At 38.8% G+C, this 14,951-nt stretch overlaps 1 protein-coding gene across 9 annotated transcripts in view; it reads right to left on the bottom strand.

The window, feature by feature from the left end:
- The window catches only part of ATAD2 (ATPase family, AAA domain containing 2), a 38,788-nt gene extending 24,159 nt beyond the window's left edge, over positions 1–14,629 (bottom strand). For 8 of the 9 annotated variants that reach the window (XM_026074671.1, XM_026074672.1, XM_026074673.1 and 5 more), the window contains exons 1-8: positions 14,588–14,629; positions 9,225–9,367; positions 8,688–8,737; positions 7,137–7,290; positions 5,586–5,688; positions 3,706–3,796; positions 1,085–1,195; positions 273–381 (exon numbers count right to left, since the gene is read on the bottom strand). In XM_026074671.1, the coding sequence (XP_025930456.1) occupies positions 273–381; positions 1,085–1,195; positions 3,706–3,796; positions 5,586–5,688; positions 7,137–7,290; positions 8,688–8,737; positions 9,225–9,367; positions 14,588–14,614 (788 nt within the window). In that variant the 5' untranslated portion in view covers positions 14,615–14,629. Of the gene's footprint in view, positions 1–272; positions 382–1,084; positions 1,196–3,705; positions 3,797–5,585; positions 5,689–7,136; positions 7,291–8,687; positions 8,738–9,224; positions 9,368–14,315; positions 14,417–14,587 lie in introns of those variants that run through there. The other variant, XM_026074676.1, reaches the window with a different exon arrangement.
- Positions 14,630–14,951: the final 322 nt, after the last annotated feature.

Genomic DNA, 14,951 nt, shown 5'->3' with positions numbered 1-14,951 from the left:
TATATCATATTTAAATACTGAGATGCATATCAGATTCTGTCTTTAAGCTTAGAATTGTTTCCACTTCATTACTTGCACTAATTACAAACCAACTTTTTGAATTCTGCATATAAACAAAGACTTTGTTTCACCCAAATGTCAAATTAAAGTTGTTTTTTATTAAATTATTTTAATCATGGGACATAGGAAACTAAAACTCTTTAAAGCACTATTCAGTGACGTGACTGACAGCACTACTGATAAAAAACAACTATCACTAACCATACACCAACCTGTTAGTTCTTTTGCAGCAAGGGCTTTGTGACTGAGCACTTCTGAAAGAATATCTTTGTCTGACAGGAGAAGACCGTCCCGAAAAAAATATCTTACGTTGCCTTGGTTCTATTGAAAGCAAAATATTTAGAACAGTGATACATCCTCCTTTAAGATAAAGAAGGGCAGCAAAAGAGGCAGAAAATGTGATGGGTTTCACCCATCTCCCTCTTTACAGACCAAAGGGAAGTTTCAAGTGTCTTTTATCAATGCATAGTACAAGTGAAACAAACACACATCTGCTTTTTAAGGAAAACAAAGTCACAAGGGAGTAAGACTACCAGGTTGGTTTTGTTACTATTCTTTCAAGGATATATACATCTTTTTATACTTCTCAGTGGAGATCTTTAAATTAAAATCAGCAAGTTCAGATATGGAAATAGCAATACTTATTCTATAAGTCTTTGATAAAATAGTACAATGAAAGAAAAATGTTATTATAAGCTAAACTACAAGTAGAAACAGAATTACAAAGAGTAGACCCTCTGAAGTCACATTATAGCAGTACATTTGTAATACGGCATTGACATCTATTAGAAACCAACCAACACATATAATAAATGAAAAACAGCAATGAGTACGTGAAGCGGCAAAGAAAGATAATGTGCACAGGATACATGCATGTAACAAATGCAGCAAAATGTACTTGCAGAATGAAAGTAAGAAATTTAAATAAAAGTTGAGTGTGTGCATATGTATTTTCATTCAAGAAAACATATCTCATTTATATGCAAGAAATGAGCCTTTAAGAGCAGTTGTGCATATAACCTACTTTCCAATGGAGCTTGATAGCGTACAACAGTTTTCCTCTGTCTAAGGTCATAACGCTTTTGAGTATCTTCTCCATCTTCATCATCTTGGTCTTCACCTTCTTCTGATGATTCTATAATTATAGTACCTCAACATAATTATTATTGCTTACAAAATATCTAACATTAAATTGTTTAAATACTGTTATTTATATTGAATCCAAAATACAGTACACAGATACTTATGGGGTTTACTATTATCATCATATCAATGACACACTAGATTTTAAAATCTGCAAAACCAAGAACAACTTATGCAAGACAATCCACAAATTAGAAATCAGCAGAGGAACATGTATAAGTATACATATACATACCTACTTTAATAGCTATTGTTCTGTCGTTGCTGAAATCACTGGGTGACTTGTCACCAGTCTCAGTGATAGTAACAGACAGAATTCTGTCATCTTGCTTAGTTAAGATTCAGCTATCATGAAAACAGTTATTTCAGAAAGTTATTTCTTGTTATTTTGAGAAAGTGTTTCAATTAGTTTCTTTTTAATCCTCTACAGTGGTAAGACTAATCATGGTAATCTAGTTCCAAGTCCTAGCTCTGCCGCAGATTACCTGAGCAACAATAGGCAAGTCACCGGTTTGAACACTCCCCAACAAGAAAACAGTATCTGATGCATACAGGAAAAGTTTATGCCATTAGCTTCTGTAAAGTAACTTAAATATTTTTCATGGCAGATGGTAAGAATGCAAGACACTGAGTATAATTATCTAGAAAGCTCTTAATAATGTCCTCTCACATTAATAGCGGGACACCAGGTAAGGAATGTAAAAGCTCTGTTTACCTAGCTACTCACTAAGAGTAATTAAATTTTATTCCTGGAAAAACAATACTTTTCTTTCCTCCCCCCAAAAGTTAGCATTGCTTTCCAAAGGAAAGATAAGTTATGTGGGGTATACAGACAGGGCCCATGGAAATCTGAGAAACGAGTTTGCAATCACTACCATCCCACCTTTGGCCCTCCAACACTTTTATCACAAAGGCATGGATTTCTCTGCTCTCCTGTTCCTCTAATTCCTCCACTTGTTCCACTGATCTCATCCAATCTCCTTTACACCAAAACTCGCACACTTTTCTCTGTAGTGATTCATTCTCTTCTGGCCCACTTCTCATTATAAAAGCATGCTTTAGCTTTCTCCCAATTTAAAATTCTAGAGTTTTCACTTTGCTCATGTATGAATTGCACCATACTCTTTTTTCCCATTCAACATACTATTTATAATTGCTTTCTACAAGTTCCTCCTGCTCAGCTCCCTGAAATCCACATACTTTAACCTAGCCATATAGCTCCAGTCTCTAGACTGATGATTCCTTGGATTAAAGCWACTCTTATTAAAATTTTAAGTTAATTTTTCTCGACTAGATTGCCAAACCATTGGCCAACTCTCATTCTGCCTTACTAGTCAAATGCCTCTGGCATGCTGGACCATGGTTGTGGGTTTTTTGTTTGTTTGTTTTTTTTATTAATGTCCTCCTGTACCTTGGTTTCGATAGGCCACCCTCTCCCTAGCTTCCTCCTGGCACTCCAAATGCTCTGTCAGTGGCCTATGAGTTCTGATCACTAAGGTGAGTGTTTGCAAGTCCCAGGCTAGGTCTGAACTAACAATTAAAAACAAGCCATGGACTGTTCTGACATGTTAATGATTGAAAGCAAGATTTTCACAGTGCTCATTAACACCTGTTACCTGGACATGTGTCTTGAACCTTTTTGTAGGTCTTCATTGCCAGTGTTCAAGTCTTGTGCAGACTGCATAACACGTAAAAGATATTGCCTTCACTAGGTATTGCATAAATCATTTCTTGAATTATCCAAGTTCTGATCAGCCCAACTACTGCAACATCGCTTTCTATCCTTAAAAACAGTCTTGCCCCACTTGGATTTGTTCAGGAAGCTGCTACAAGAATCATATTCCTAACTTATTGCCTTAATGACAGCTAACATTGTCCTTAAAACCTTGAAGTTTGTTCTGTCACATCAAATGTAAAGTTACTATGGCCTTTCACGACTTAACTTCATTCCTTATATTACTTCCTACTGAGCACCAAGATGACAGCTCCTGATTCCAAACAGGCCCTGACAGCAGCTTCCACTATCTGCTAAACACAACAGCAAGTAACACTTTATCTTCTCCCCTGCTGATCTTCACGCTTCGGAGGAGCTTTCATACACATCTAGCAGCCTATCTTACTTCCTGAAAATTCTTGCTATGCTGCTCAAAACCACGAAAACTGTCACGCTACTGCTGTAGCAAGAGCACTGTTTCTCATTCTGAGTAATACTGTCCATTTCTTTGACTTCCCACCTGTCTACAGCCATCTGTCGCCTTTTATCTTGTGTTCGGTCATAAGCATTTTGAAAAGGACTGATTCCTCTTCCCCCCCCCCAACCTTTTTTTTCCCCCCAAGCTCAGTCCAGTCTAGTCCTGGCATCCATGACTCTGGCTTGTAACCCTGATGGCAATATAGAATTATGCACAGATGAAAATTATCTAGTAGTTCAGCTCRCTTCAATTGTTTGAGGCGAAGCTTTTGGCTAGAACACAATAAAAAAAATTTAAAGCCAGAACTAACCTACGCTCCCATCTTGATTGTCAGCTATTTCTTCATCAGTTCTTTGAATTTCTTTCTTCTTCTTTCCTCGGGAGTACACATCAAGATTTTCCTCATTAAAAGAAACAAGAAAGATCAGGTCACAAATATGCAGAACACCTGACATGCATGTACTTTGTGCCTACATAGTAACTTTATAAAGGCGCAGCATATACTGTACACAAAAGATTCAATTAACATACAGTTCTCCTACACAGAAAGCAATTAAGGATTAATGGCATACAACCATCTATCGTTACCTATTATCACCAGTGACGCATACTATTTCAGCTTACCTCCTTCAGTCTAATACATATGAGAAAGCGGAAGCGTGTTTGAATATAAGAGGAAACCTGTAATTTTAAATTTAGTTCATGGCCTAATTTGCCTCTCAACACTTTTATTCATGGCCCAGGAAACGTTCAAAAAGTGATTAGCAAAGCAAAACCAGGACGTCCAAAGAGATTCCTCAACTATATTAATCTATCAGTCATTTTTATCCCAGTGCTCTCAAAGAACCAAAACATGAACATGGAGAGCAGCACTAACCTCAGATGGCACCCAGGCAGGAAGAACGTCATTCTGGCACCCAGGATTAGTAACAAGAATTTCTGCTCTAAACTGGGGCTTAGTAAATGTGGCATTTGCTGCAAATTTCTTATCCAGATACAAAACTGAGTGCATCAGTTAATCACAGATTAATAATCCAACACTTCAGTAGAGCCATGGAAAAAGCAATACTTTCCTAGCACATGTAAGAGAATTCATACTGGCATTTGCGAGATATCATATGAAGTACTGTGAATAGTTCTGCTCTATTTGAAAAAAGGAATTTGGATCTAAACAGAAAGCTCCAAAGACAGGCTATAAAGTTGCTCAAAAAAATGAAGAGGCTATCATTCCAAAGGACCCTAGAAGAACTGAATTTAACAGCGCAAAASGAGGAAATATGATTGCTGCATATAACTTTAACAGAAGTTCCTCTAGGGACTTAAGCTCACAGGCAAAGCTGGCCCAGGAACAAATATACATAAAGTAGCTACCAGTAAATTCAGTTTAGAAATTAAAAGGCTTCAAATCCCTGAAAAGGAAATTCTGGAAGTGGTTCTTAATCAAGGCAATATTCTAAAATGGAGTTTAAGTCAACTTATGAAAACGTTTACATGATACATTTGCCCGTAACAGATGATTAAACTACACGACACAGGAGATTCTTCGTGAAGTGAGAAGATATCAAGAAAAAATACAGGTAAACAGGAATCAAAGCTTGAGTCTCACACCGACAACCACATGAAGGCATTATACAGTGCCTTTTTATAGTCTGTGCACTAACCAAACTTTCCAAACATCTTTTTTTTTTTTTTTTTTTGCATGGTCAGAAACATAACTTAGGAACTAAGGATAAAAGGACAAACAGCTGAGTTGAGCCGACGTGATGAAAGGCATTAGGCAGTCTTGTTGCATATTTAATTCCCAGTCATAGCTTTTAGCAAGTCTTGAAGTGAAAACCCAAGTCCCGAAACAGATGTTTCTAAACAGTGTGTCCATTCAAAAAATCACAATAAGGCAATTCAGGAAGCGTGGCATAAGATGTATCTGTTGGCATCTTAGTGCTGTTTCACATTTTCTGAAGATATTTCCGCCACCCTTAGAGAATACCTGCAGTACGGCCATACCAATAATTTTGTAAGTTGTCATTCGACAGTCAAAAAAAAAAGTCATTTTAGACTGCAATACTCTTTGGAGTAAGTTATTTCAGCTAAATTAAAAATACAACTAAATCATTTTCCTATTTCAAATACATTTCAAATATTACATACATACTCAAATATACAAAAATACAGAAATAAATGAATATTTACTTCTTCTGCATCATTGAACACCCCAAGGTCTTCTAAGTCCATCATTCGGCGTCTACGCATCTTCTTCATGTCATCCATTTTTTGTAATACTGCTTCTGCAGTACTAAGATAAAAAGTTGGCATATAAGACCAAAGATAGGCAAGTACAAAAAATGTTTAAAACAGTAAATATAATCAGTAGGGCATTTTAATGTTATCTATAAAACAGAGTCAAACTGACACTTAGACAAGTTTTTAAGTACTAATTAAAAATTAGGTCAGAAGTTTACTTTTTCATGGAGAGATTTTAGAACAACTGCGTAAATATTTGTAATCACACAGTGTATTCAAGTTTATTTTCCCTGTTGCTGAGCACAGGGAAAAGAAATCTGTTTAAGTAGGAGAAAAATAAAATTTTTGAAGATCATAGTAAGACATTAGAAAGAAATTATGTTTTTTTTTTAATAGTACTTAAGTTGCCCTGCATGATAGCATTAAATCATTTTTAGTTAACGGCCTTCCTCAGATAAAGACTGCTTATTCTTCCCTTTAACTGTAATCTAAACTTCATGTTGTTCTTCCATGATTACATGTGCTAGAAAGGCCACCCTACTGTTGTTACACTTCGCAACTCTTCTAGAAAACAATGCTTATCCCGGCTTCACAAAAGCCGCTTGGAGAAGTAAACCACAGACAGAAATGCAGAAAGTTAGGACTGCTTCAGTTTGCCTGTGTTCCTCAGGAGCTTAACCAGCATAAGAACCACATATATTTTGTAAGCATGAAAGAGAAGCTCATTAAAAATAAAGGAGCTTCTGCTACCAAGAAAATTGCTGAAGACAGCAAGTTAAATCTACTGAAAGTCACAACGTAAAGGAATCATTTTGGTCATAATACAGAAAGCATTGAGCCCCTATACAAACAAGGCATGACTATGAAGGTCTTTCATCAAACGACAATCACAAAACTAAGACAGCAACGACAAATTAAACATCAGCCATGTCCAAATTCTTTAGACATGGAAGCACCTTCAAAATTCATCCTCTCACACACATTCTCAGTCCTGGAAGACTTAAATAGCTATGACTATCTACTTGCAAAACACTCAAGGTTAAACCAGCTTGGCTGCACCATATCAAAAACCACAAGTATAAAAAAAAAAAAAGATACATTTATGCTAATTACAGGAGAAATCTGTGTAGGCAGAGGAAAAGGAGGAGACTTAACTGAGCAAGGAACAAAGGTCCTACCACCGCAATCAACAACAGAACAGTAACAAGGACGGGAATGTGCTGCTTGTGAGCAAACATTCCGAAATTCCACATTGTGCAACCCTGACGGGACTGTGCTGTGGAGGGACCTGGCACCCAGCAGTTATCAACAAAGACGCATCACATACACAGGAGCATATAGGGAATTCATTTAATACATTTAGCTCCTGCTGCCAGGAATAACAGGACCTCTTTGTGTTGTCGAAAGGAGGAGAGTGCCTATCCAAATACGTCATTGTACAAAGGCTTGCTGATATGGATTATTTTAGTAATTTTGCAAGACAATGAAAAAAACACTCACTTTGTTATAAGTTTATCAAACAAAACAGATTGGTTTGTAGTAGTGTAACGACTTCGTCTAAGTCTGCAGCTTCGACGAACTTCCAAATCCCCATTTTCTTCATGGATTTCTTCTGTAGCTTTTGCATCAGCTCTGGTCTTCAGAGATCTGGTGACTAAAATACATTAATATATAAAATATCTTGAGACTGTAAAGATGTCATTCCCTCTATTTCATCATGGCTCTAGTAAATTATGTAATCAAAATTCAAAATGGGTTGAGTTTTTGTTTAAATACTTAATCAGAGGTTATTGTCACAGATACAGCATTCTACTTAAGTTAGTTTAAACATACAAAACTATAAATATCTACGTAAAAACATGACTTGTACAGGAACTTTTTAATAGACAGAAAACAAGTCTGATCAAAACAAACATGCCATTTTTGTTTCACGAATGAAGAAAGTTACTCCAGTTACTTATATTTTGAAAAGTAAGAATAATAAATCTCTCTCTCTAAGCTGTTTTTACTCCACTGATATAAAATTGAACTTAGAGTGTTTAAAGAAATTGTTTACATGGGATGTCTCTTAAGATGAATACAGTTTTAGCATCCTGTTTAAGGATATATCACTTTCAGCTTCTGCATCATGACACAATAACTCAAGGAGATAAGAATTGTCTCAAGATAAACACCTAAATACCGGAAAACACACTTTCAGCTTTCTTTAAAAAAAAAAATCTGCCCATTATTTACCATTCAGCATCCTTTGCCCCAGATTCCAGTTACACTAAAATAGTTAACATACAGAGGACAGTCAGAAAGTAACAGCTGTATCACCTTGTTAGTATAAACACAGCTATGACTTGAAGTCATCCTTACTAACTGTATTTACTAAAGTCAAACTTAGTTTTAATAATTTACATTAAACAATTAGAAGTTGAACTACAACCCCCTCAGGTGTATTTCAGGCACCTTCACCCTGTTCAGCTCGTAACTGACGGACTCTGTCTAAAACAGACTTGTCAGCTGTCAGAAAGCAGTCTTACAGCACCAAAGGTGTTTTTCACCAAGTCACCAATTTGGTTCCAGATTAAACCACTGAACATCAGTGAAACCTTCCAAACTTCCAATGAATTTGTGCGTCTCATGTCTGAATTACTATCTAACTYGCAATATCTTATAATTTATTATACTGCAGTATTTTCTCCTCTTTGCAAGAACATTTTTCAGTTACTTTGTGTCCTGCAGACTCCAGAAAATTCATATAATAGAGAAACCTAAGGTAAGGACCAGATTCTCTAGTGCCTAAGAACAGGTTGGAATTCACACAGCACTCTCCCCCAGTTCTCAAAGGATTAATAGCTATCCTCCTATTTGCATCTACCTCTGTTCATTAAATTTATAGGAGACTCATTATCTTTGAAATATCTATTCTCACAACAACTTCTGTAGATTTTGGCCAAAAAGTTCAAAAGTTTGGGGGCTAAGTAAAATAGATGGAGTGACCAAGTGTAATCCTCCTTTAGAAAGCAGGCTAAAAGGGGATCTTTTGGAGTTACTGCTACTTACCTTCCTTACGTTCTTCAGGTTTTTTGTCTGCTTTCAGTTTTGCCAATCGCCTACATAAAGAAAGAGGATGGGGGAGAGAAGGGAGAAAAGAGTCACTGTGTTAGTTCCATCAAGAGTAGGGAACTTCACCACGTTTCAAATCCAGTGCTCCAGCTGAGGCAGAGAAAAGCCTATAGACCACAAGGAAGAATTAGAACCCAATTTGCTGTGTACCATATGTACACAGGTCTGTAAGTATATGCTTTTCCAAACTGAGTAACTTTGAAGTCTCAATAGTGCAGATAATATCTCAGCAACCAAGTGGAAGAGAGATCTCAAAAGAGTTCGGAAAAGATGTAGGATTTTTATACAAGCAGAAGACCTTCACTGAGAAAAGTCACTCCAGTTCTAAGGTACTGACATTAAAGTTAATGTAATCATATTCCTCTGTAGATTTTTAGCTGCAGATTTAGCATGGCACAGCTCATTGTATATGCTATTACACTTCCTTTTCAATCTACAAACTGACCAAACATAGGAAACACAGAAATACATTACCTAGTGAAGTGTCTTCCACTGACATTTTCACTTAGTAGTTCCATGCTTTTGTCAAAGCTAGAGTCTGAAGAGGGCGGAATGCTTTTTCTCATTGATCTTAAACAATGTCCATTGAAACATTCAATTTTGCCCGAAGAAAATTCCTAAGAAAAGAAGGAAATTCGAATATATTTATCTGAATCATGTATGTTCAGCTAAGAAGGAAATTCTGCCTTATTGATGCACTTTGGTTCTAAAACTCTCCTGACTGATAGTAGGGCAACTAACAGCTGGTAGATCTTGATCCACTTCTGAGCCTACAAGTAGCTTTCAGAAAAAATACATTAAAAAAAAAAAAAAAAGAATTTTCAAAGCTAATGCTTCCCCCTCAGCTTTTCTTGTAGACAACTTGAGCTTAATTTTCTCTGAGAAAAGTTACCATACACTTTTGCCTGTAACAAAATTATTTTTTAAAAGATCTCATAAATTTAGTTTCATGAAGAAGCCATCTTCTATTTCAAAATAACTGGTTCATAGGGACAGTTAAGCTTGACCTCACATATCCTAGAACTGAAATCTAGATAGGAGGATTTTTCTGCTGTCTCCCCTTTACAACCACATTCAGAAGGACAGAAAGATTTCCTTCAGGACTGCATTTATCCACAGAAAACCAAAAGGGAACTTAAGATACCAACTTGCCATGCCACAGTAACCTCTCTTTCTCATAATATTTAAGGAAATGTTACTGAAAAGTCTCATATACATAGCTATACATATTTATTATGAGCTCTGTCCACCCACAAAGAAAGAAATGAGCAAGACTCATCATATCAAAATTTGTAACACTCGCTTATTCCTGTTGGTCTGGTTCAGATTGCTATTCCTACAAGAAGGATGAGTACTAATACTTTTACTACCTGAGGAAAGCTGTGGTGACCTTGAGAAGGGACTTGTACAATCTACAAGATGAAATTTCATTAAGAGCATGCCAAACTAAAACTCACTCTGAAAAAGGCAGAAAATAAGCAAGATTCTTCTACTTCCTGACATTGACTCGGGAGGTGGATACTAAGAAGTACTTCGATTAGGACTTGATCAAGATCATGACAGGAGCATGAACATGCCAGGACAGGAGTGGCAAAATTTAGTTATAGGAGGGTAACAGTAGTTGCACAAGTTCCTTGCAGTGTAATGTAGTGACAGCTGCTAAGACAGACTGCTCAAGAGTCAGCCCTGAACCATAGGCCCAGGCAATCCTGCGGGCATCTCACATTCTTCTTTTCGGACAACTCTGAACAAGTTGTCTCAATGTTCATCTTGAACTTCTAGAGATAAGACAGGTCTTTTGCACTTGGAGGATTTCTATCACCTTCAAAATGAGCAATGAAGGAGGGAAAGCCTGCCTTCCTTCCTTCTGTTCTCCTACCTGATGGAATGAGGCTGTAATTAACACTCCCTCAAGACACTTCTTGTAGTGTCTTTGAATCTGGGCATCTGAAAGGGAACTCCTCAAAACATTTTCCGCTTCTTTGATTCAATGTAGATGCAGGTATGGACCTCATTACGGGAGATGCCAAGGAGGAGCACTTGGGATTAGGTGAGACTTTACAGGACGTTTAGGGGAAGGACCAAAGCTGGGGAAAGGGAGAGAACAAGTTGAACTGCAGAGGAACAAGTRTGGGAAAACAGAGGGACAAGGGGATAAAAGGGACGAGTGGTAAGTAAACGGGGTTGTTGGTCAGTCTGGCCATGCCCTATGCCTGATCAGCGCAGTCTGTCCTGTCTTCTTATTTAATTCCATTCCCATTTCCCTGGGTGAGAAGGTTCTCTATTCTGTGCGCATGTCTGCGTATGGATGTCCAAGTGCCAGCCCCTGGAGAAGGGGCGACAGGTCACAGGGGCCTGCACATCTGCAGTGCCAGCAACAGCAAACTGGAGCGCATGCATATTGCATTAGGTGTGTATGTCAGTGTGCGTAATCACTAACGAACATCAAGGCAAACTAGCCAGCAAGCAGGATAAGAGGTTTGGGAGCCAGGCCACAAGTCTAAACCAGATACTGGAGAGACCAGAGGGTCTAAGAGTTGGTTGCTGGAGGGATCAAGAGGTCTGACGTTAAGCTACTGAAGAGGCCAGAGGTCTGGACCAGCTACCCGAGAGACACATTTGCTTGYGTGTCTGTGCATGAGGTAACTGGGAGACCAGGAAATCCTGAGCCAGTTACTGGTTAGATCAAATGTCTAAGGCCAGTTACTGAAAGGATCTATAATAGTGCACACGTGTATGTGTGCACGCAGCAACTCTGAGTACCAGCGACTGGAGTGGGCCTGTACACCTCTGGGGTTTATACACACAGGTGCCGGCAACTGGGGAGACCTGGGGGTCTGGGGGCAGCTACAGACAGACTGAGTGTCCAAGGCCAGACTAGAGGGATCCACAGTGCATATGTGTTTTATACATATGTATACACGCATATACATATTGTCTATTAGGAAAACCTGCTCAGCTTCAATACTGGCTGGATCTGGGGGAAAAGAACTGCAGCAGCCTTGCCTCTATAGGGCTACCAGATTCAGCCACTCCTAACAAACAGCATTTCAAATGAGGACCAACGTTTAAAGTCAGGGGGTTTATTTATCAATACATAATCATCTGTGAAGTTAGACTCCAAATTTGGGAGCAACTCCAGAAGATTTAGCTTACTTAAACTCTAAGATTTGCAAGTTAAAACTACTGCTTTGGATATTTCTCATTCATCGATCTAGAAGTAAATATTCCTTGGGAGAAGTCTTAACAACTTGAAAAATCTGCAATACAAGTGAAAAGATGATGGCAAGTAATACGCTTCTTCAAATCTCTGGGCCAAATCCCAGACTAAAATGGAAAAATGTCACCATACAGGTTAGAAAAAGCAGTATGACGACTTGGGAAATGTTTCTGCAGAGACTTCATTAAAAAACAACATCATAAAAACACAAAGTCCACAATACAATTACTTGTTATATTCTTTATCTTCTGTGCTGTCTTCATCTTGACTCAAATTAAAAGGATACAGCCAAAGCAGAAACAATGAATATTGTTAACACTGACTGTCTTCCATTCATATGAGTAGCATCCCATTTCAATGGGATGGCAAACACCAAGAACACCAGGGTAACTGCAGCAAGCTGTCAGCACAGCAGTAGTAACTAGGTCTTATCAGCCAGATCAGGCTGGAAAAAAAAAAGCACTTAAGTAATGAAATTCAGTAGAAGAATAGGGCTAAATCCAAAACATAAGGAAACTGAAGGAAGGGATTTTGAAAAGTATTTCTAATTTTGAAAGTAGTTGTTACTTTCCTCGTGCCACATGAAGCGATCAACAATTGTTTTTAAAGAGTCTTTTTACAAAAACTGCATTTAGCTATCTTCTATCTCTAAGGAAGTAAACTATACATCAAAGTGCCATCAGAGCAGATAAATACGCTCAGGCTGCAAGGCTGTGAGCTCTGGTGCTAAAGTCCCTACACATAGGGGTCAAGGAAGACTCAGTCTGGACAAGTGCAAGTTTCTACTTTGTCCAGACAAGAGGGAACTCTGGAGCACAGGGCCACAAGTACAGGTCACCGTACAACAGTGCTGTTCACCCTGGGTAATTACACCAGGTTAAAACCTGCAGATACACAGCTTCCAAAGGGACTACAGCCATCTGTGATCTCCCTTGGGACTCCTTGGGACTGGAAACAGGAGAGAAGATAACCCATCAGATTCCTGTTCAGTTTAGAGTCTTTCTACCATATGCTGCATACTCTATATGGATGAAATAGCTGAACAGCTAGAGGTAAACAGCTTGCTGATATCAGAAGACCTGCAAGAGCTGCTGCGACCAAGTCCTTGCACATCAACAAGTTATGGAAGAGAAATTAAGACTTTTGAACATGCAGCTAAGACCAGGATCATCTCTGTCATCTAGGGCAATCCTGCATTGCCTCTGCAATTAGAACGCTCCAGCAAAGCCCGATTGTCCTACACGAAGCAAAAAGGACTCCATGCTTTGAAACATAGGAAAGATCTGTGAAAAAGTGGAGTGGGGAGAAAGAAAGAAAAACCTTACAACCAACTGTAATGATCAGTAATGATTCTGCTTTGGTTTCAGTAAAAGTTTACATTTAACTTCCTCATTCCTGTTCTCCACACTGAAAACATGTGCCAGCTGTTTTCTTTGCCTGTGTAACCTTCCCCCATGTGCAACAGGCAGCTGAATTCCTYGTCTTTGACGACCATTTCTAGCATACACTGCAAAGGCAAGGTAGCAATCTTTAAGCAGATTCCATATCTGCTTACAGAGGAAAAAAAGCATCCCAAGGATTTCTTCTTTCCTAGTTCAGTAGCCTTGAAAAGAAAAATCCTGAATCCAAAAAACTAAAAATCCTGGAATAGCTCTGCCATAAGGAAACAAAGAGTCCACAACAAGCATCACTTCAAGGCAGGGCTCCCCTGAAGAGCAGACCAAAGTTTTGACTTGGAGCTGGTCTGCCCTTAGATGCCATGGAAATGCAGAACAGACCACTGAGAATAGCCTGACTTGGAAAGAACATGGAAGACTTGCAGCTTTTGAAAGCTACATTAAAAAACAATAAACTTTTCAAAGCAAAATTGTTCACTTATGAACAGCAGCAACATTGGGATGCAGATAGCATGGAATACTTAATCCCCTTTAGAATCGTGCAAGTTAACACTTCTCTCCTAGGGTTTTTCCTTAGGGTATTAAAAAAAAAAATAAGTAGAACTTCAATCATTTTAGGTTATGCAAATAAGTGCAAATTAAGTACAAAGTAATCCTGATTTCTAAACAGAGCTTTGTTTTAAAAGCATCCAAAGTGGATGCTATATACATTTCACTAGAGCATATGTCACAGGCATTTCCGTTATTCAGCTAGAATGCAGTTACAGATAAAATACATCGTGTCAAGCATTATTTTTGATGCATATAGGCCATCAAAACAATAAGCACTCTCCTTATAAATCTTACCTCGATTATCTTAAAGTAAAAACGTCTAAGATATTTTTAAGATGATTTTTAAGGTAACAAATTTAATCAAAATAAACTGAATAGGGAACAAAGACAGCATACCAAATTATAAGGGGATGCAAAAACACTTTAGAGCATGTTCACAGGGCTGCAGGCAACCAAATTACTGTCTTTTAGCAAGCTATCACTAGTCTCCCAGGCCAGTGGCTGGTTGTATCAAGTTCCCCTCCTTGCAAAGCAAAAATAAATCAGTTTTAGTGACTGAAGCTGGGACACTTTGCATTCGGAGGCTGCAAAGAGCAGTCCTTGTTGTGGCTGTGCAGACATGCAGTARCTTCTTCACACACAGCAACTCAACCATCATAGAAACTTACCTTAAGTGCTTTTTTTTTTCCGGTCATGTGACACCTATCTCTGGTGCTTCTACACTGTCTACACAGTGGAAGAGCTCTACTTTTACCGTCGATAAAGAGGGATGATGACACACTCGGTTAGCTCTGGCAGCACCCGCACACGGCAGCCGCAGGGCAAGAGACGTGTTTCATACGGCCTGCATGCAGAGCCGAGCGCACCCCAGCACCTGGCCGCGCACGGGCAGCCGCGGGGCCTCGGCCGCCCCCTTCCCCTCAGGGGCTGCCGCGAGCTCAAGGCTCCCTGCCGCACCTCGCTCGGCCGAGGGCCCCCAACGCCCTCCTCGGCCTGTCCCTGCCGCCGGGACCCGCTCGCCGCGGCCGCCCC

Source organism: Apteryx rowi, unplaced genomic scaffold (assembly GCF_003343035.1).
Source record: "Apteryx rowi isolate R43461 unplaced genomic scaffold, aptRow1 scaffold_394, whole genome shotgun sequence".
Lineage (NCBI taxonomy): Eukaryota > Metazoa > Chordata > Aves > Apterygiformes > Apterygidae > Apteryx > Apteryx rowi.
The sequence above is the reverse complement of the archived record's forward strand: the minus strand, read 5'-3'. Positions and strand labels throughout refer to the sequence as shown.